The sequence below is a fragment of the Balaenoptera physalus genome, assembly GCF_965194825.1.
Source record: "Balaenoptera physalus genome assembly, chromosome: 9".
NCBI lineage: Eukaryota > Metazoa > Chordata > Mammalia > Artiodactyla > Balaenopteridae > Balaenoptera > Balaenoptera physalus.
Genome location: NC_138888.1, coordinates 70,290,805 through 70,313,717, shown reverse-complemented (window position 1 = coordinate 70,313,717; position 22,913 = coordinate 70,290,805). Strand labels below are relative to the sequence as shown.

The 22,913-nt window shown below is 41.5% G+C and overlaps 1 protein-coding gene across 1 annotated transcript; it reads right to left on the bottom strand.

Annotated features, from left to right (window-relative positions):
• Window positions 1-15: 15 nt before the first annotated feature.
• GJB7 (gap junction protein beta 7) lies at window positions 16-22,875 on the bottom strand. The gene is given in 3 exon segments (XM_082474003.1): window positions 16-132; window positions 135-810; window positions 9,585-22,875. Coding segments are annotated over 2 exon segments (669 nt in total). The 5' UTR covers window positions 784-810; window positions 9,585-22,875; the 3' UTR covers window positions 16-112.
• Window positions 22,876-22,913: the final 38 nt, after the last annotated feature.

The following is a 22,913-nucleotide window of genomic DNA, read 5'->3' as shown; positions in this document are numbered from 1 at the left end:
TACCTTTGTTTCCCCTCCCTGGGCTGTGCTCATGGCTGAGTCTAAATGGTGCTTCTGGAGCAAGGGAGGGTCCCCCATCTCACCATATTTAACATATCTGAGGTTGTGGCACTCACACACTGAGGACTTGAGTTTTTTAGAGTATTTTTGGAGACAGCACTTAATAAAACACTTGAGGACCAAAAAACTCAGTTCAGTGAAATTCAACACAATGCACAGGCATGAGGTAATGACCAAGAAGAGGATGAAAATCGTTTTCTCTGTGGGTTTGGAGACGAAGCAGTCCACAGTGTTGGGACAAGGCTTCAAATCACACTGCATAAAGTAGGGAACACTAAAGCCACCATAGAGCTTGTAAAATAAAACCAGGAAGCCAATTTCAAAACCAGTTTTAACAATGAGGCTGATAAGGTAAGTGTACCACAGGCCCCCATCCATGGTGCCTGGGCTGACATAGAGTTTCTTCCTGTGCCTTTTCTCTCTACCCTCGCGATAGGCTACATGTAGAACCACCAGAAGTGAAGGCGTGGAGACCATGATCAGTTGTAAGGCCCAAAGTCTGACCTGGGAGATGGGGAAGAAGTAGTCAAAACACACATTTTCACAACCAGGCTGTCTAACGTTGCACTCAAACTCTTTCTGCTCATCTTTCCACACATGCTCTGCCGCCACCATGTAGACCAGCAAACGGAAGATGAACATGACAGCCAGCCAGATCCACCCGATCCCAGTGGAGTATTTATTTACTCCACTCAGGAGGTCTCTGAGGAACATCCAACTCATGACTTAGGTTCAAAAGAAGGCAATATTCTGCAAAAGAAAACAGTTTCATCATGATTCATTTACTTCTATTCCATTGATCATTTCTACTGTCTTACTCGTAGATTATGGAATTATGGAAGATAAACTTGACTTTTTGCATTATTACAACCCTGGATGTTCAGGGCTCTCTAAGAATCCCATAGGATATGCTCACTTTCATACAAGGAGATGACACGGCTGGTCCACAGGACGTAAATGAGCCCATGCCCAGTTTAATTTGGAATTTGGTTTGTCATCCCACACACACTAGCCCATTCCCAAACAAATCCTTCTACTGTATTGCTTCTCTCTAAGGATGGTTGGGCTCTATGGCTGATCTAGAAAGAATTAGATATGAATCCCAAGGTGACCTTGGTACCTTGAGATATCCCTCCCATGCCAGCTTCTCTTTTTTTTTAATGTTCTTTTTTTTATTGAAGTATAGTAGATTTACAATATTGTGTTAGTTTCAGGTGTACAGCAAAATGATTCCGATATATATTTATTTCAGGTTATTTTCCATTACAGGTTATTACAAGATACTGACTATAGTTCCCAATCTATTTTATATATGGTTGCGTGTGTCTGTTAATCTCAAACCCCTAATTTATCCCTTCCCACCCTTTTCCTTTTTGGTAACCATAAGTTTGTTTTCTATGCCTGTGAGTCTATTTCTGTGTATTAATTTTTGGATTCCACACATTGAAGTTGTAGTCTCTACTCACTTTCTCTAATTTGTCAGTGCCCATCCCTAATCCTTAAAGGTTATTCCCTGTCCCTACCGCCTCCTGTGTTCCGTATCTCATCCCAGCTGCTTGCCTACAATTTGATAGTGAGAAGTGAGCCTCTCCACTATGAACTCCCTCAAACTCATGCTCCCTTATCCCTCCAGATCTACTTACATCGGTGCCCAACTTACCTTCTTTACCCAGTTTGGAGGGAGAGGGTTGGTCTCTTCTCACCTCAAAATGATCATTCCAGCTCTAATCCCATTCTTGATCTACCCATTTCCCCTGTTCTGAATTCTGTATCTTCACCCTCTACTGCCCCTTCCTCTCAGTGTATAAACGTGCTGAAGTGTTGTCCATTTTTAGTGGGGGATTCTTCATAGCTTCTCTTTCTGGCAACCTCTATCTTTATCCCTTATTTCTACTTCCTCAACTATTATTTACTCATCAACTCACTGAGTCTAGTTTTTCTTCTCAGCATTGCACTTAACTTCAACTACCTCTCAATTACCAAGTGTTCTGGACACTTCGAATCTCCTTTAATTTTCCTGTGATGTTTGATACTGTTGCCTGCACTTGTGTTTTTGAAACTCTTTCAGCCTTGATTTCCATACCATTCTCCCCGCTCTTTCTGTTATTCTGATCCTCTTGATTGTACCATCTTAGCTGTCTTTGCTCAGCCCTGAACAGCTCTGTCCTCTGCTCTTTTCTCCCTCCATATGCTCTCCCTGCAAAACCTCATGCATTCCTACAGATGCAACTACTGCTTTCAGGTTCTTGTTTCCCAAATCTTAGGCTCCTCCCCAGACTTCCAGATCTCACTGCCTCCTGGCTATTATCTAAATATCCTACAGGCATCTCAAACTTGATATGTCTGTAGTTCAATGTATTATCTCCTCTGCCCTTTGATTTCCTTATGTGGTTAAACAGCATCACTAACGCCCAAGCACCCAGGTCAGAAATCTTATATTCATCCTAGATGCCTCTCTCACAACCGTTTTAAAATTGCTCATCAAGTTCTTCCGATTCCTCCTAAATATCTCTCAAATTCACTTCCAAGTCACTGCTGAGCTCTCTCTCACCCATACAGCCCTCCCACTGCTTTCTACATCCGGTCTCAGCATCTCCTCCATTCCCCTCCTAGTACACCCTCAATGCTGCTCAATTCTCTTGCGCCCCTCTCCGTCTCTTTTGCTCTTTACCCTACAAGAGCGGATAGGAAGCTAGGGAGCCTTCTTTTTCATCGCAGCGACGTTGTCTTTCTCGCACTCTCGGCTTCCATTTTGTCATATAACTGAGCGCCATGGGCTGGGCAGTGATTTTTGTTTGTTGAGCCTACAGTGTGCTCAGCCTTCTCTGTTTAGTGCTCTTTTGAGTTGGTCTGTCACAACCAGCCTGGAAAGTGGGGTTTTTGTTGGTTTGTTTATGGTGGCGGTTGTGTTGTTCTTTCAGATGAGAAAGCAGACTCTGAAAAATCAAGCCACTTCCCAAGGTCACAAAAATAAGAGGCAAAGCAGGGTTCAAATCCAATTTTCGTTACTCTAAAACAGAGTTTCTCAACAGCGGCACCATTGACATTTTGGGCTGGATAATTCTTTGTTCCAGCAGCTGTCCTGTGCATTGTAGGCAGTTTAACAGCATCCCTGGCTTCTCCCAGCTAGATGTCAGTAGCACCACCTCCCACCCTATTTGTGACAACCGGAAATGTCTCCGGACAATTCCAAATGTACACTGGGGAGATGTAGCAAAATCTCTCCAGTTGAAACCATTGCTCTTAACTCTCTAGTGCAATCAGAAGATGTAGACTGGAGCTCCAGGTCTGCTGCTAAGATACTTCATGATTTCTCAGGTGAAAACCTTGCCATTTCAGGCCGTATCTGCTATTACAAAGATGGATTACTTCTTGCCTTCTCTATAGACTCTGCCAAAGGAGCATCACGGAAATGATGATGTGAGGGGAACCAGGGGGTAAAGAAAATGGGGATATTGTGATAGTAGCATTCCTGCCAGAGCACATCACATGATCTCTTCCAGAGGGAACATTATGTAACAAGCCCACATGCTAGAACCCTGAGGAGGTGCATGAAGGTTAAGAGGTATTTTCAAAGACAACAAAGACATATGTACACAATGCCCTATTCAGCAGGGAATAAATACCTCAGTGTCCTTGGTTTTCAGAACACAAACAAAATTGTATTAAATAAAAAGGATTCTCAAATCCACCTGAAAGGTAAACATCTCCATGAATTATTAAAACAAAGCCCCAAAGATTAAAAAGGGGACAAAAGGGTCTTATGTTTCTCTATGACATGTGTCACTGGGCATTTGTCTGTATTACTCAGGAGGATGTTTATGTAATGTTGCAAAATATTTAAAAGTACCCTGTTGGACATTTCAGAGAACGGATAAAGGTAAGAGATTTTCTTTTTTTTCAAAAAGAAAAGTAGTAAGAAAGTGACTGGTGTTTGAATAGGATCAGAAGACTGACGCCATCAAATGTGTCAGGACTATGAATTTCATCTGACTAATGTCCATCCTATTTTGAAGTTCTCTACTGATGGAAAGGCAATGGCTTTTCTCAGGAGGGAGGGGTGTTCTAATATGAGTTCACTTTTAACAGGGGTGGTTTACCATAGCAGATAAGAGCCTGAACGCAGTGTTGGACTCCTTGGGTTCAAGTCCAAGTTCTTCTGTGATAATAATAGTACCTACCTCATGGGGCTCAAAACAGAGACTGACACACGGTAGGTGCTCAGTAAGCATTATCATTATAATTTTTAGTTTTTCCATTAAAAACCTTTTCTTGGTGTCAAAGTGAAGTCTTTCCAATTGCAAGGTAAGTATATATATATATATATACATACATATGTATATATATATATATATATATATTTTTTTTTTTTCTCTAGCTCTGTTCCTATGAAGGATAATAGTTAGGAATCTCCCAGTAATAGCCCTTTAAGCATTTGAAAGCAGTGAAATCATCAGCTCAACATTTTTATCTCTTAATAATGTAGATTGTCTCCTTATTTTTAAAAAGGGTCTTTAATTTATCCCTTTTATTAAATTACTAAGGATTATTCTCAATTTTTAAAGAGTTTCCGTTTACCATGTCTAATGTACAAATTATCCTATGACTCTCTCCTTTCTCTTAAGAAGCAGCAGTTAACTGCATAGGAATTTAGTTTGGAAAACATAAATATTTTCAGAAAGTAAAATATTCAATATTCCAATATCAGGAATAATTTTGGAAATTGGAAATTTCCCCCAAACATTTGATCTAAATTAATTTTGTCTGTTATGTATTACAGACAAAATAAGTTGAACAGAGTTCTGTGGAATATAAGTGAAGTGTGTATTGGGAAATAATGTGCATGTGTACGTTTCTCTAGGGGGAGTGGATTTAAAGAGGCTGGGAAGGAAGGTTGGAACTTATATTCTGGAGGGCTTTGAACACACTTTTATTTTTAACATCTTTATTGGAGTATAATTGCTTTACAATGGGGTGTTAGTTTCTGCTTTATAACAAAGTGAATCAGCTATACATGTACATATATCCCCATATCTCCTCCCTCTTGCGTCTCCCTCCCACCCTCCCTATCCCACCCCTCTAAGTGGTCACAAAGCACCGAGCTGATCTCCCTGTGCTATGCAGCTGCTTCCCACTAGCTATCTGTTTTACATTTGGTAGTGTATATCTGTCCATGCTACTCTCTCACTTTGTCCCAGCTTACCCTTCCCACTCCCCGTGTCCTCAAGTCCATTCTCTACATCTGCGTCTTTATTCCTGTCCTGCCCCTGGTTCATCAGAACCATTTTTTTTTTAGATTCCATATATATGTGTTAGCATACGGTATTTGTTTTTCTCTTTGTGACTTACTTCACTCTGTATGACAGACTCTAGGTCCATCCACCTCACTACAAATAGTTCAAATTCATTTCTTTTTATGGCTGAGTAATATTCCATTGTATATATGTGCCACATCTTCTTTATCCATTCATCTGTCAATGGACACTTAGGTTGCTTCCATGTCCTGGCCATTGTAAACAGAGCTGCAATGAACATTTTGGTACATGACTCTTTTTGAATTATAGTTTTCTCAGGGTATATGCCCAGTAGAGGGATTGCTGGGTCGTATGGTAGTTCTATTTTTAGTTTTTTAAGGAACCTCCATACTGTTCTCCATAGTGGCTGTATCAATTTACATTCCCACCAACAGTGCAAGAGGGTTCCCTTTTCTCCACACCCTCTCCAGCCTTTATTGTTTGTAGATTTTTTGATGATGGCCATTCTGACTGGTGTGAGGTGATACCTCATTGTAGCCCTGATTTGCATTTCTCTAATTATTAGTGATATTGAACACATTTTTAAAAAGTTTATTCTTTGTTCTGTGAAAAAAAAATGGGAGTGAGAAGAAGGTGCTGGGACAATCAGATTTCCACATGCAAGAGAATGAAGTTGGATCCCTTCCTCACACCATTAAAAAAATTTAACTCAAAATGGATCAATGACAAAAATATAAGAGCAAAACCCATAAAACTCAAAATCCTCCACCAGCTATTCTAAGGTTCTACTAACTGTTTAAGAGAAATTAAGAATAGTATCACAGGCCTCCATAAAACATAACGTCCTGGAGTGAGAGCACTGTCAGGCTAAATTAAGTAACTCAGAATTTGGAGACAAATACCTCCTTTGAGTGTGAAATGAGTAAAAAACATCATGGGATGTTATTTATAGAAGAAACCCACCCCAGAGAGATCATCTGTCCTGTATTCCTGGGATAACATGGAAAAATACTAGAAAGTTGGTAGATATGTAGATTTAAGGGTGTAAGATTATGCAAGACTTTGAACATCAAGAAGAGAATTGGAGGGCTTCCCTGGTGGCGCAGTGGTTAAGAATCCACCTGACAATGCAAGGGACACGGGTTCGAGGCCTGGTCCGGGAAGATCCCACATGCTGCAGAGCAACTAAGCCCGTGCGCCACAACTACTGAGCCTGTGCTCTAGAGCCCGTGAGCCACAACTACTGAGCCCACATGTCACAACTACTGAAGTCCGCAGGCCTAGAGCCCGTGCTCCACAACAAAGACAAGCCACCGCACTGAGAAGCCCGCACGCTGCAATGAAGAGTAGCTCCCGCTTGCTGCAACTAGAGAAAGCCCGTGCACAGCATCGAAGACCTAATGCAGCCAAAAATAAATAAATTTAAAAAAAAAAAGGAAGAGAATTGGAAACTTTTTTCCAATCATAGCAACCAGAAAGTACCTGAGTAAAGTGGGTAGTAAATGAAGAAACAGAGAGAAGATAACCAACCATGTGGTCCTGTGAGTGGCATCAAGACATGGCAGCAAAGGTTCACAAAAAAGTAGAGGTCTGCATGAAAGGTAGGTGAACAGAAACGACCTAAAATGACATGGACCTGCTAAGAGTCTACACAGTTCTCTGGGTAGGGAGAACACAGTAATGTGCAGACACCACTCTCTCTTCTGCAACTGAGGATCCTGGGTTTTCTGGGACAAACCCTACTGCAAACATGCTGAGCTATTGTCAGAGCTAGTGAGAACATGCACAAGTCTTAGGTTTAAAAAAATGAGTCCCAGTAACCATCTGGTAGGACAAGGATAGCTAATGCATCTGGCTCCTATACATCCTGGATTAAATGTCCATTACAATCATTTGATTCTCATTACTCCAAGTGACCAAGCAACCTTCTGAGGAATTGTTTTCTTGCTGAGATTCCTTAAGCTGTGCAATGAAGTTCTCCTGAGATTAGATGCAAGACTTCCAGTCCCTGGAGAGGTGCTTTATAAATCAGGCTTCCTGGGGCTTGGTTAACATGGATGAGTCCCTTAGGGATGACTCCACTCGGGGTGAACTAACTATACACCTGAGCTTCTGAGCCTTTGGGCCTGAGCACCAGCCCGCCCGTTCTTCTCTTATTGCAGGATGAGCCTTTGCCATGCCAGCAACTTCTAGCCACACAGGAGGCTTCACTTCTTGTGTGGTTCAGGCATCAGGAAGCAAGTGCCCTCTCTGGGCTCTGAATGGGCACAAACACTGTCCAAGAAACCCTGGCACTGCCAGGAGCCGGGGACCTGCTCTGTCGTTACCAAGGAGTGCTGTTTTGAAACTTGCATTAGAGGGGCACCAGATATCGAATGCCACATGCACCACTGGTGACAAGCCCTGAAAAAGCCATCAGCCTCCATACCCAGCTTCTTTTGCTTCTCAGTAATAATAATACCTTGGATATTATTATCCCTGGATAGTGCTTGACCGTTTCCAAAACATCTCACAGCCTCTCATCTGACCCCCCACCCCATCTTCTGTAGTAGGCAGCGTGTGGTAGGACCCTTAATGCAGTGACGAAGAAACCAAAACTCAGGGAGGTGGCTTGTCCACAACGCGCAATAGTCAGTAGAAAATCCAGCAGCAGAAGCCAGGTCCTGCAGGATGGGTCTCCAGCTCCCCCTGGAGCTGATTTCTGTCCAGCTTTGCACACAAATCATTTAACCCCCAAAGAAAACAGTTTCCTCTCAAGGACCTCTTTCCATCTCTGAGGCCCATAGAACGTGCTGACACGTGTGAACACTTTAACCCCTTGTTCGATTATAAGGCATTTTCATTTTTAGAGATGGCCTATTTGGGAAATGCCAAAAGCAGAAAGTTTCTCAACCCAGGACCTGTGTCCCCTGAAGGGCTGTTGTTAGAGTCTCAAGGGTCTATGAGAAGAGTTTGTGTGTGTGCTTTCGGTCTAGGATCTTCAAACAGGCAAACAAAAGCACCGCTGAATGACCAGCTCATAACAAGGGCTGCCCCAGGATTTCAGCGCTCACATTTACGTGTTTGGCAAACTACACAGCCTTCAGGCCAAATCCAGCCCACCACCTGTTTTGTAAATAAAGTTTTTTGGGACACAGCCATGCCCATTCATTTACTATTGTCTTTGGGCGGCTTTTATGCCAAAACAGCAGAGTTGAGTAGTTGCAATAGAGATAAAACTGCTCTCAAAGCCTAAAATATTAACTATCAGGCCTTCTGCAGAAAACGTTTACTGACCTCTGATATATATAAATTATGTTTAAAAGCATCTTGGAACCGAGTTGCAGAACTTTAATCACCTAGGCCTGTGAGCAGCAGCACAGAACGGGTTGTGCTCAGGAAAAAGCCACATGAAGCCACAGGGCGAGCCGCGGGAACCAAGGTGCTGGTGGCTGGACCGGGGACCGGTGGTGGAGGAGGCAACCAGGACCAGCCCGGCGCGTCAAGCAGGCCCATCACAGGGGCTCTGCCGTCAGAATCTCACCCTCGCCGTGAGTAGCGATTTCATTTCAGCAAAACGACAGCTTTTGTCTGCTAAACTTTAATTAGTTTAAATTTAATTTACTGGTTTCGCAACGTTTGGTTTTTCTTTTGTAAATATAGCCCCGTAAAAGCCGTAAGTCTAAAGATTAGCCTGTAGATGTAAAATGATTTTACGCCTGATTTTATGTTTTATACATATCAATAACAGTATAGTAAAACTTGAATTGTCAATACTGAGGGTCCACAAGCAGTGCTGAGTAGAACAGTACCCACCCAGGCTGACACGTGTCCATATGCACTACGTGCCTGGGATTTCATTTTCCCGTGTGAATAAAGGCGTTGCCATTTTCAGAGGACCCCCTCTTAGGAACAGTGCAAAGGTTGTCCTCAGGCCACACAGAAAAGGCCACTGAAAGGTCCTGGGCTGTGCCTCTGTGCTCCCATCACCTCACTTACATCAGTCCACACCCTGTGCTCAGGCCAGGCTTCTGCCCTGGTCACAGGCTCCCGAAGCCCTTGTCACCCACACGTTCCAAACGGGCAACTTTACTTAGCGGCAGCACATCCAGAAAGGGCATCTGTGATGCGGCACAAAACTGAAGAGCAGTATGTCTAGGTTTGTCATAATTAGGATCCCTTCCCTGAGGGAAACTTTTGGGAAAGAGGTAACGACCACCCAATTACAAGAAATGGCATTTTCCCAGTAAATAAACAAATCCTACCATAAGAGAAATAAGCTTAACTTACCTCTTGACACAGATGTGAAGATTAAAAAGAAATCCAGTCCGCTGCTCATTCCATTTAAAAAACCATGAGTTGATTATATCATTTCCCTGAGAGGGAACTGGTGTTTTAAGCTGAGGAAAATGGAGTCCAGTGGTTTCCAAGGTAGCGTAAGCGGAACAGGTGTAACCTGATCATTTGTTTTGGCTCATAACTTCGATGCGCATTCTTATGTCTCTGCTGTTTAAAATATATGTTAAAAGAGAACTGAAACTGAAAAACCAATTCAAAGCCACTGACGTACACACAGTTCATTGAACATGCCTTTTTATAAAACCTTGTCATTATCTAAGCAAAGAAGCTGGGACAATGAGGGAGGGTGTTTCATCTCTTTAAATGATTTCCCAAGGTTCTTTATCAAAAGCCATCTAAGGGGGAAAAATAGGCAAAAGAACAATTTAAGTCAATCTATTTTTGATGAGCTTGTTTTAACTTCACGTCATGGGTCATAATCTTAGAAATCCAGAAAGTAAAAAGCATAGTAAACATCACTTTTCTAAACCCAGGAAGCATTGATAACAGACATTTTCTATGTATATCACAAACAGAAAGAAAGAAAAAGTACTTTATCTTTTTATGGAGCCATTTCTAGGCATGAGTTTAGCTAAAATTAAAGACGTGCAGAAATGAAAATGAAACCCTTTTTCTCTTGGAACAAGAATAACTTAGAAACAGAATTTTACAGTTGGAAATGATATTAGATGTCATGAGATTGAATGCCTTCATTTTAGAGATGAGAAAACAGAACCCCTGAGAGCAGCCTGTTGCAGGTCCCAGAGCCAGTATATGAAGTGTAGAAAAGAGCTGGGCAGGAAACCCAAGCCCCAGACTTTTGCACTGTCATAGCCACCTCCACAGACCAGGTGGATTTCAGTTCTCCCTTACTGCTCTTAACATTCGTGACCTTTAAAATTATTCCATATATTCATATATTTAATCCAAAATTCAAAGAGGACTGCAGTTTATTTTGAAAAAACATTGATCTACATTATTAATTATCCTACTGGATAATTACTGGATAAACCTCTTCCATACCCAATAAAGCAAATCTTGTTTGATTTGGTTTTGTTTTAACAGAGAGATCCCAGGATCCTAGAATACTGACCCAGTTTCCAAAGAGTTGATATCACGATAAGATCCCAAAGCCTTATCTCTGGAATTGATCATCCCTTTTAGTTTCCATTCCTTTGTTTAGCACTTATCAAACTTCATCTGTGACCTTAAAATGTTACCTGATTGTACTGAGACAACTTCTGCCAGGAATAGTTGGACTGAGGTGGTTTGTTGTTAGGGCAACCTTCAGGGTGGCCTTACTGAATCCCCAAGCACTAATGATTCAGAAGATCCCAGCCTTCCAATAAGGTTAGCACTAACCCAAACAAAGGTAGCATTCGATGACCCAGTATGGCAGAGGTGTAGTTTTCTAGACGAAGGTTCTTGTCCTCAAGGATCATGTAGCATCTTGCACACAAGCTAGGGGAGGGAGAAATTGCTGGGCCTAGGGGGCTATCAGGAGAGGTTCTGTAGCAGAAGAGGATGTGGGTTGTATCTTTGTGGAGCAAGAGGCAAGAACATGGGTGTGTCCTGGACACAGTGCCTCTGATGAACCTGACACCTTCTCAGTTATGCTCACGATGCTTTCAGTGTTTTTGACAAAGAGATTTCATTCTCCCCCCTCCATTTTTTGTTTGGAAGAAGTAAACATAATAAGGACTGCAAAAGGAGTGATGTGTTGTAGTAGAAATAACACCACCTTGAAGTCAGAAAGCTAAGGGTGGGGAGAGGTAAGAGAAGCCAGAGCTGGAAAGAGAATGGAATGAATGCTGTTTGTTCACCTTGTTCTCCTCTGCTTTCTCTTCACTGTGAGAATGTGTCCCTGCAGGACGTCAGCATGAGCAGAGCCCAGAACACGGAGGCAGTATAAGTCAGAGCCTTCAAATGTCCAGCGTGGCCCCCTGGATGAACCAGACAGGGGTGGAGGCTGCAGGAAAACCTGCTTGAGGATCGCTGTGTTAACAAAGACAACAGAGGTGTGTCGAATGCAGAGCCATATGAGAAGAACACGACCAAGGTCTAAGCGTTAACATCACAGCTGGCGGCAGTGATGGACGTATAAGCACTCCTGTGCATTGGGAACACTCACGCACAGAGTACTGTGCTCTGAACTTGACCTTTATTGTTTCTTAGCATAATGTCTCTTCCAAGGGAGGTCAGGAGTCTTTTCTCCTCACTTTAGACAGACCTGGAGCACTGCGTTTTTTTCTGGCCTCCATAAGGCCTTTGACAAGCTCAAGTAGGTCTACAAGACAGTGACCAGGGTGGAGAGGGTGTCTCTAAACGAGTCTTGAAAATATGGATTGGAGGTATTTAGCCTGGAGAGGCAAGGTTCAAGGGAGTTACTTATCAGAATTTGTGTCAATTCTCTATTAAAATGTTTTTTTGCAACAGTACAGATCCCATAGACCGGAGTTCAGACAAACCAGGGTTGGAATCCCGGACCTGTTTTTTTTTTTTTTAATTAATTAATTAATTAATTAATTTTTGGCTGTGTTGGGTCTTCGTTTCTGTGCGAGGGCTTTCTCTAGTTGTGGCAAGTGGGGGCCACTCTTCATCGCGGTGCGCGGGCCTCTCACTATCGCGGCCTCTCTTGTTGCGGAGCACAGGCTCCAGACGCGCAGGCTCAGTAGTTGTGGCTCACGGGCCTAGTTGCTCTGCGGCATGTGGGATCTTCCCAGACCAGGGCTCGAACCCGTGTCCCCTGCGTTGGCAGGCAGATTCTCAACCACTGCGCCACCAGGGAAGCCTCCGGACCTGTTTTTTACTTAACTTCATGAACTTGCTCAAGATGCTTGCGTTTTCTGAGCCTCAATTTCCTTGTCTGCAAAATGGGAAAGGCATTCCCTTCTTTGGTTTTCTTATAATGCTTAAATGAAATAATAACTGCTCAATAAATAGTAGCAGTTGTTATCTTTGTCCACTGAAAGCAACGCTGACTTTGGGTTGTGAGATTTTCTGTAAAAACAAAATGGAACCAGAAATGAGAGAAGTATGCATAGACTCGAAAAACAAAAAAAATTACCTTTTGCACTGGGCAGCAAAGCACATATGGGGAGAACTTGCCTCTGCATCTCAGAACAATTGCTTTCCAGTACAATTTGTGAACACACGATATTTACATAAAGAAGTAGTACCCATCCCTTTTTTTTTCTTTTTTAAAATTTTTATTGGAGTGTAGTTGACTTACAATGTTGCGTTAGTTTCTGCTGTACAGCAAAGTGAATCAGTTATACATATACATATATCCACTCTTTTTTAGATTCTTTTCCCATATAGGTCATTACGAAGTAATGACTAGAGTTCCTTGTGCTATACAGTAGGTCTTTATTAGTTATCTATTTTATATATAATAGTGTGTATATGTCAATCCCAATTCCCAATTTATGCCTCTCCTCTTCCCCCACTGTTAACCATAAGATTGTTTTCTACATCTGTAACTCTATTTCTGTTTTGTAAATAAGTTCATTTGTACCATTTTTTTTAGATTCCACATATAAGCAATACCATACGATATTTGTCCTTCTCTGACTTACTTCACTCAGTATGACAATATCTAGGTCCATCCATGTTGCTGCAAATGGCATTATTTTGTTCTTTTTCATGGCTAATATCCCATTGTATATAGGTACCATATCTTCTTTATCCATTCCTCTGTTGATGGACATTTGGGTTGCTTCCATGTCCTGGCTATTGTAAATAGTGCTGCAATGAACACTGTGGTACATGTGTCTTTTTGAATTATGGTTTTCTCAGGGTATATGCCCAGTAGTGGGATTGCTGGGTCATATGGTAGTTCTATTTTTAGTTTTTTAAGGAACCTCCATACTGTTCTCCATGGTGGCTGTATCAATTTACATTGCCACCAACAATGCAAGAGGGTTCCCTTTTCTGCACACCCTCTCCAGCATTTATTGTTTGTAGATTTTTTGATGATGGCCATTCTGACTGGTGTGAGGTGATACCTCATTGTAGTTTTGATTTGCATTTCTCTAATAATTAGTAATATCGAGCATCTTTTCATATGCTTTTTGGCCATTTGTATTTCTTCTTTGGAGAAATGTTTATTTAGATCTTCTGCCCATTTTTTGATTGGGTTGTTTGTTTTTTTGTTATTGAGCTGCATGAGCTGTTTGTAGTTTAGAAATTAATCCCTTGTCAGTCATTTTGTTTGCAAACATTTTCTCCCATTCTGTCGGTTGTCTTTTCATTTTGTTTATGGTTTCCTTTGCTGGGTAAAAGCATTTGAGTTTAATTAGGTCCCATTTGTTTATTTTTGTTTCTATTTTCATTACTTTAGGAGGTGGGTCAAAAAAGATATTGCTGCGATTTATGTCAGAGAGTGTTCTGCCTATGTTTTCCTCTAAGAGTTTTATAGTATCTGGCCTTACATTTAGGTCTTTAATCCACTTTGAGTTTATTTTTGTGTATGGTGTTAGGGAGTGTTCTAATTTCGTTCTTTTTTTTTCTTTCTTTTTTTAAATCAAGTGCTTATTAGGAGGAAAAAGGGTACATGTAGAGAGACACACGGGCCGACTCAGGGAGAGAGTCACCTCTAATTTCATTCTTATAATGTGGGATGTTAGTTCCCTGACCAGGGATTGAATCTGTGCCCCCTGCAGTGGAAGCACAGAGTCTTAACCACTGGACCACCAGGGAAGTCCCTACTCATCTCTTTCTAACATGGCAATTCTCAGTTATACCAGGAGCTCATGGGAGTTTTTAGCATCTAGAACAACTCCAGGAACACAATAAATATTTCTTATGTATTTATTTATTGGAGTATAGTTGATTTACAATATTGTGTTAGTTTCAGGTGTACAGCACACTGATTCAGTTATACATACATATTTTTTTCAGATTCTTTTCCCTTATAGGTTATTACAAAATATTGAGTATAGCTCCCTGTGCTCTACAGTAGGTCCTTGTTGCTTATCTGTTTTACATATAGTAGTGTGTATATGTTAATCCCATACTCCTAATTTATCTGTCCCCTCCCTAAATATTTCTCAGTAATGGTTGATGGGAGCACTATCAAGTGCTTCTGAGGTTTCACATTCTGGTGAGAATGAACTGAAGGGCTCTGTGTCTTCAGTTGCTGCCTCTTGCCCTGGTGCCATCGGTGATTCATCTAACTTCTGACTGATGTAGGGGAGGATCGAGGAAAAATGCTTCGTGGGTACAGAATAGCTGAGGCGTCAGAAAGGTCACATTTCTATACCTAAAATGAGTTTTCAACATTTTTCAAAGGAAAATGTGAGCATCATTTCCTGATTGTAACCACTCCTAAATCAGCCCTTTCTGGACCCAGTGGCACGATGGGCTTGTCCCACACCAGGCGGCCATCAGCAGAGACACAGCTCCGGGCCCCATCTAGGCACCGCATCTCCCCCCAGGTCACTGAAAGCACTCGCATTTTCAATATTTGCACTGAAAGCATCAAATATTTTCTAAGCATTTTCCATGTCCAGGAAATGTTTGAGATCTTGTTTTTCCTAAGGAAAAGAAAGTCACATATTCTCTGGCATCAGTCTAGCCACCAGGCTTTCAAAGCTTTCAGGGTTTGAGGGGGCTCTAAGTTAATCAAGACATGTCCTCCAAACAAATATTACACTTGTATGCCAGATAAGCCTAGGTTTTCATCTCTCTTCCCTTATTATTTGAATTTTCTTTAAGAAAAACAATAATATGAATGGCTTTGTGTGCATGTAAATGTTAATGCAGATGTTGGAGAATAAACAACAAATGTGTATCTTCTCCACCAATTTTTGCCCAACAAATAGTTCCTAATTTAATCACTTGCATGCCTCCCCACCCTTCTGAAAAATAATATTTTTTTAATAGTTAAATTCTAGATGGGAGACACAAATATAGGTAACAAAATCCCATTGTGTATAGAAAATCTATAGAAATCTGCAAATGTACCCTAGAGATTAATAATATGAAATAGAAATAAATACATACATGAGTAAGGATCTCCCACTCCACGGTGGCTGGAATACTCATTGCAACTATAACTTCATTATGTGCTTGGAATTGTTAGCTCGATTATCTGGCAGCAGTGTGCAAGTATTGGGTAACAGTGTCTGACATGTAATAGGCATTTGATAAGTGTTAGTTAAATTTAGGGTTGAAAAGGCAAGTAATGAATAATAGTTGATGAAACATTTGAGATTCCCGCATGAAAGGGGATCTCAGTAGGTTAAAAGTAGGAGCTGTTGGTTATTTCAATTGAATAGATGGGTAAAAATATTAAGACATACATACATAACTATAGAAGATGAAATAATTAGGTCAAATACTTCCTCCAGTGCTTGACTAAACTTAAAAAAAAAATCACAACAAAACCCAACGCAGATAAAAAAGTACCTTGGACATATTTTTTTGTGGTTCAGAGAAGTACACACTTTAAATTCCATTCAGGGCTTAAGGTCTGTGGATTGACCACTCTGTGTGTTGCCATAACATCTCAGCAGATGGTGTTGTGTAAAGTAAACATGGACATAAGACAGACAACCGTTCTAAGTTTTGATGCCTACGTATGCTTACCTTGTGCTCCTTGCAGTATAATAAACACAGTTAATTTTACACACAGCCTGCATATGGTTGTACATAGAATTAAGACTATGGCACCCAGAGCCAATGCTTCACAGCCACAGCCTAAACCCCAGGGACTGTTCAGCATCTCTAGCCTATCGGAAAATCTGAAAAGGAAACCCAGCATGTGTAATGACCTCTGTCAGGCATTTGAGAGCAAGAAGAAAGATTGTTGGGGGAGTACCACTACACACCCACCAGAATGACTAAAATTAAAAAGACAGAGTTTTGGTAGGAATGTGCATATACTGCTGGTGAGAGTATAAACTGGTGCAATCACTTTGGAAACTGTTAAATGTAATAAAATTGAACATACACCCACTGATGACTCAGCAATTCCAATCCCAAGTGTATACATATGTGCATCAAAATACGCTAATATTCATAACAGCATTATTCATAATAGTCTCAAACTGGAAACACCCAAATGCCCACCAACATAAGAATGGGTACATAAATTGTGATGTATTCATATTGTCAACCTCCTCACAAAGACTGCTAGGGAAAACTGTTGATCAGGCACAGCTTACAGTCTTGGTAGGGTCTCTAAGTGGGGAAATTAGGGAAGAGTATTTGTAGGGTTTGAGATTCTGGGCTCACAAGGTTTATGCCAGGTCTTTCAAGGTAGGAAACTGGTTGGGACTAGGTCAAGTTCATGACACTATATTTTAGGATTGGTGGTCATAGCAAAGCAACATTCTGCAGATGAGTTTTATGAAGAGAAAACAATTGTCCTGATAAGTGAGTTGTTTACCCAGATTGGAAAACTGTTTGCTTATAGAAATTGGTTGGCAAAAACTTCCTGAGGCAAACAGTAAATTTCTTTATTGATCTGCTACTGTATCTTCCCAGTTATATTGACACTGGCTAATCTCAGCTATCAGTCCCATCAGTTAAGTTCATGCTGAGGCAGGAAATCTCACTTCTCAGGACAATGCAATACTATATAGCAATGGAAATGAACCACAGATTGATAAATGCATCAATATGAATGAATTTTAAAACATAACAGTTAAAAAAATTAATATATGGTGATAGAAGTTGAAATGGCGGTTACCAGGGAAGGGGTTGGATAGTGACTGAAAGGAGGTGTGATGTGGTTCTGGGATGCTCTTCTGGGATATTCTAGCTCCTATTCTGGGTGGTGGTCACTTGAGTGTGGACACTTTGTGAGTATCCATCAAGCTGTTCACTTAGAATTTGTATACTTTCCTTCAATTAAACAAATGCTTCAACTGAACAAAAAGATTACTTGAAAAATAGAGGTGAGTAAAGGAAAGGCTTAAATTCTAGCACCAGTTTATATTAAATCATTGGTACTGAAAATAAGTACAGCAACAATATTAAAGAAAATCTGAACAAAAGAAAATAATTCCTCATAATTACACAATCCTGTTACCCTGTTTGTCTTGATTCACCCGCCTTGTTATTCTGTGCCTGTGTCACTTTGCTTTACTCCATCAGGCCTCCAGGGGCTAATGGCAGAGCATGCTTTTCCCTGCCTGCCCCTCCAATTGTATTGATCAAAGCTCTACACCCTTTCTGCAAACAAACAAACAAACAAACATTGTACAATATGATGTTCATGATGTTCTGCTAGACTCTGGGGTCTCTCCCTAAATGTTTGTAAGTTTTATAATAGGCTGCATTTTACATCTGCATGGCTGGAAGAGAGACAGACACTCTTGGTTGCTTGGAGTGAGAGGTGGAGGCTGACTGATCTAAAAGAGAGATAGAGCGAGCCTCTGGCTCAGATTAGAAAACCCTGACGCCTGTTCACACGGAGGCTGGCCTCTTCTGGAGATTTGCCTTTTCACTGTGAATTTTTACAACTGTTCTCATTAATCCGGAAAAGCACTTAACTTGTCACCAGGTAACCTTAATTTAGCACATTCACAGCTTTCCTGAGAATAAAACCACTTACTGTAATCCACAAATAACCTGCCCTGCGTGTCATCTGCTGTATAACAATTTCCACATGACCTGAGGAAAAGCTCCAAGTTTTTTCAAACTAAAGAAAGAACAGGAGAAGAAAAAAGAAAGAAATTAAAGAAAATAGAAGACAAGGGAAGCTTTCTTATTTGAACTTAAAGAGACTTTTCATTTTTGTTTAAGCCATGACACAACATCCTTTTAGGACCATTACAATAAAGGACTTTATTACATTTTACGCATCTAAGTAACTCAGTTATTTGTTTTCTGTCCTAAAAGGAAGGCATTAAAAATAATTAGAATAGAGTTTCTAATCTTCCTAAAAATCTCTATTTATTTATTTATTTATTTATATTGGATTATAGTGGATTTACAACGTTGTGTTAGTTTCAGGTGTACAGCAAAGTGATTCAGTTATGCATACATATATATTTTTTTCCAGATTCATTTCCCTTATAGGTTATTACAAAATATTGAGTATAGTTCCCTGTACTATGCAGTAGGTCCAAATCTTCGCATTTTTTGAAACTTAGGAAACACCGTCTCAGGATAAATGTCATTGCCTCCAAATAAAATTGTCCCACTCACTTGATTAGATTTGCCCTGATCCCAATCCATGCAGACCTATGATCAACACTAACTGTATTTAAGTCTCCACCGTCTGAAATGATTGTTTCGTCTGATTTGCTGGAGGCTTCGTTGGGTCAGACATTTAAATCTTCAGAGGAATTTCTTAAGATGAGTTAAAATGTGACACATCTCTCTCCCCAGGGTAGAAACTATATAATAAAAAGCAGTTATGTCTTATCTGGCAAATGAAGAAGGGAAGTGACCCATCATGAATGTCAGTGGTTCTCAAGGTGAGGTCCAAGAAACAGCAGTGGCAGCACCTGGGAACTTGCAATGGAATTTCTCAGGCCCCACCCCAGACCTACTTTCTGAAATACGCTGGAGATGGGGTCCTGTAACTGGTGTTTTAACAAGGGTGAGTCTGACGCATGCTCAAGTTTGCCAATCCTCGATGTAGGATAATGCTGAGGGTATGTGAATGTCAGACCAACTGGCAAGACTTCAGAAACACTAAGCCATCTTGTGAGTTCATCTTTTAGTCTCTGGGACTTCTCTCTAAACGTTTGTACATTTTGTAATACGCTGCATTTTACCTCTACATTAAAATGGTTTTATTTCAAAGGTATGTACAGTGAACAGCAGTTTCTATTCAATCGTACAACCCCAATATCCCCAACTTTCTCTAGCAACTGGATAAAAATAAGGTCACTCAAACATTGATACTGACATTTCACTGACTTATTTGCCTATAGGCAAACCTCAGGGCCTATGCCCTCCACACACAAGGGCGTGGCTATTGACAACGGGCTGGCCACAAAGCCTTGCTTGGGCCCCCTCTACCTCAGAGGGCTCCCCTCCTCTCTGGAAATTGGGTTTGGGCAAAGGTGGAAGAGTAAGAAAAAGGGTGGGCTTGGGGGTTTGTTTGTGTTTTTATCCAATGAGGGGAGCAAGTTGATAAAGGAATAAAAGATCTGTGCCTCAGTTGAGAGAAGTTGTTTCTGCATCCCTGGGTGCTGTCAGAGGCAGTTACAGAATTGATGTCCAACAATAATCAGTATCGAGGCTGCAAAGAACAAAGAGCTTTTTGGGGGGGGTCTTAAAAAAATTGCAATTTGGGAGACACAGAATCAGGTAAAACTAAAAGCCTGTTCCGGGGAAGAGAAAGAGTCAGGGGCTTATAAAAGCAAAAGCCACAGGATTGTTCAAGAATTATGACTGACTCTGATGCAGGAAAGGAAATATTTGTCCTTAAGGGATAGGCTGTCACCGGTTATTTTAGGGTAAGCGTCCAACAAATATCTTGAGTTTCTGGAGCATTGGGCAGATGTTCTGGATGCCTGCTTTAGACGGTAAGTGATCAAAGGTCAGGTTCCATCCAGGCTGAGACATGCGTAAGTCACACTTTCTCGATGGCCTCCAGGCTCCATGTGAGAGAGCTCTCTTAGCAATACCAACTCCATTTTGATTTTCCTTTCACAACCGGGGCCTGCAGGCCCATCGTGGCAGCTCTACCCTCCTCCACTGGGACCCCTTTCACAATATCTCACTTTCACCCCGTTCTGGGAAAGTGTCTCTCATGGTCCAGAGGCCCATGCGTTGGTTGGCTGCTCTTCATCATGGTACCTCCTCCTTAGAATCTCACTAGTCCACTTCACATCCCTTCTATGAATATTTCTGGAGCTCTTCATGTGTCTGGAAATATAGCTACGAGCAAAACATAGAGCCTTCATGCAGCTTACATGAAGCTCCATGGAGCTTTCATGGCATAGTCATGCCTTCATGGAACTTACATGCTAATGGAGAAGAAAGACAATAAATAAATAAATAATATGATGGCAGGTAACGACACTATTTTTTCAAGTCCCTCAGGAGTCTCTCCTGTGCATTCAGCACCAGGCCCACCCATTTCCTCCACTCTGGCCACCTCATTTAGTCACCCACCGTGAGTAGAAGGCATCCCTTCACCACCATGTGAGCATGAGGCAGCAGCACCCCTCGGTGGAAAAGCTCTATTCTGTGGTCCCTGCCGGCTGCTGCTTTTCAGGAGTTCTGTGTAACTTCTCAGGAAGCAGGTCTACCTGTGGGGTGGACGTCTGCTTGTTTTGTCTTCCTAGCACCTCTACCCCATCCCAACCCCCAGAGAATGTCTCCTCCACAACTGGGATAACATGACCTTGACCCAGGCTGGGCCAGCCCTGCTATCCCTTCCTCCTGTCCACAACAATTTGTCCTGAAAAAGGGTACATGACCCAAAGGTCATGAAAGCCAGTCACAATTCTTTTATGAGATTTGATATATGGATGATTAGAAAAGCTCCCTTTCCACTTGGATGTACCTTAACGTGGTAGGAGGCTGGAACTGCCAGCAGGGAGGTACCCAAGACATGCAGTAAGTGTACCTGAGAAGCGCATAGAGAAATGAGACAAGGGAGCCCTGTTGGCATCTATGGATGTCCCATATCTCACTGTTCCCCAAACCAGTCCCCTCCCTGTACTTAATTACATGAGGTAATACAGATCCTTTTGCACTCAAGTTACTTTCAGTTATTTGCAGCTGAAATAACAGTAGTATGCTGAGCCCACATTAATTATATCACCTACTTTGACTTGGCATGATGCTAGGGAAAAGAATCCAGCATTCATTTTATAAAAATTACTGCAACAACGTGGTGAAGAATCCGCCTGCCAATGCAGGGGACACAGGTCGAGCCCTGGTCTGGGAAGATCCCACATGCTGCGGAGCAACTAAGCTCGTGTGCCACGACTACTGAAGCCCGCATGCCTAGAGCCCATGCAAAGATTAATTCTTGCCTGAAAAAAAAGTACCCTTCCCTTGAGAAGGCTCACAGACCACCAGTATTGTCCCTAGAGCAGACTTTGGGAACTTCTGATTAAAATAGTTGTCTTTCATAAATCTGAATGCATTTTCACACAGATGAAACTTTGTTTTATGCAGCCAATCCCATCAAATAGAAAAGTTCCTAATCCTAGCAAATACCAGATGTGCTGTTAAATATTATTAAATATTGATGGTGCTATCTTATTATTTTAAAAAATTAATTAATTAATTAATTATTTTTAATCTTTGGCTGTGTTGGTCTTCGTTGCTGCGCGTGGGCTTTCTCTAGTTGTGGTGAGCAGGGGATACTCTTTAAGGCGGTGCATGGTCTTCTCATTGCGGTGGCTTCTCTTGTTGTGGAGCACAGGCTCTAGGCATGCGGGCTTCAGTAGCTGTGGCTTGCGGGCTCTAGAGCGCAAGCTCAATAGTTGTGGCGCACAGGCTCAGTTGCTCCGCGGCATGTGGGATCTTCCCGGACCAGGGGTCAAACCCGTGTGCCCTGCATTGGCAGGTGGAGTCTTAACCACTGTACCACCGGGGAAGTCCCTCCTGTCTTTTTGATGATAGCCCTTCTAACAGGTGTGAGGCGATATCTCACTGTGGTTTTGCATTTCCCTAATGATTAGTGATGTTGAGCACCTTTTCATGTTACAAACAGCTTTTTAATTAAAATTTAACTTATTTGTCAGAAGATTGCCTACTAATACCAGATGTCAATGAACTTTAAAAAATTAAACCTCAAATTAAAGTCAATTTGGCTTGAGAGAACAAGTTTTAAATTCAAAATCCATTTGCCAAAACTTTACATAAATCCATGCCAAAATCTGGGCACCTGATATTCTATTTTGTTTGTTTTAACACAACTTTTATTCCAACAAACTTCAACATCAGCAAAGTACGTGCAAACCGGTATCCATATCTATTCTTATCACAACCATAGCCACACGTATCTTGCATCTTAGACTCTCAAGGCACTAACAGAATGTCAGAGGATTAACCGTACATTTAAATGACTGTGTCCCTGAAATGGGGCTAGGAGGAAACCAGATCCGAGCCTTCTTTCCCAAATCAGAAAGCTTTCCCCTTCCGTTAATAAATTTATGTAATTCTAGCTGATGTCTCCTTTTATTTATACAAAACACACACGCGAAACTGGAAAGTTATTTGAACCCAGTAGGCTGAAAACTTAGGTAAAAAAGGAAGAAACCAAAAATGGCTTTGCAAACTCCATCCCGCGGGCGGGCTGCAGGGCTTGGGAGGTGGAGGAGAGGCGCTAGACTGGTACTCCTCCGCTCCCGCGCC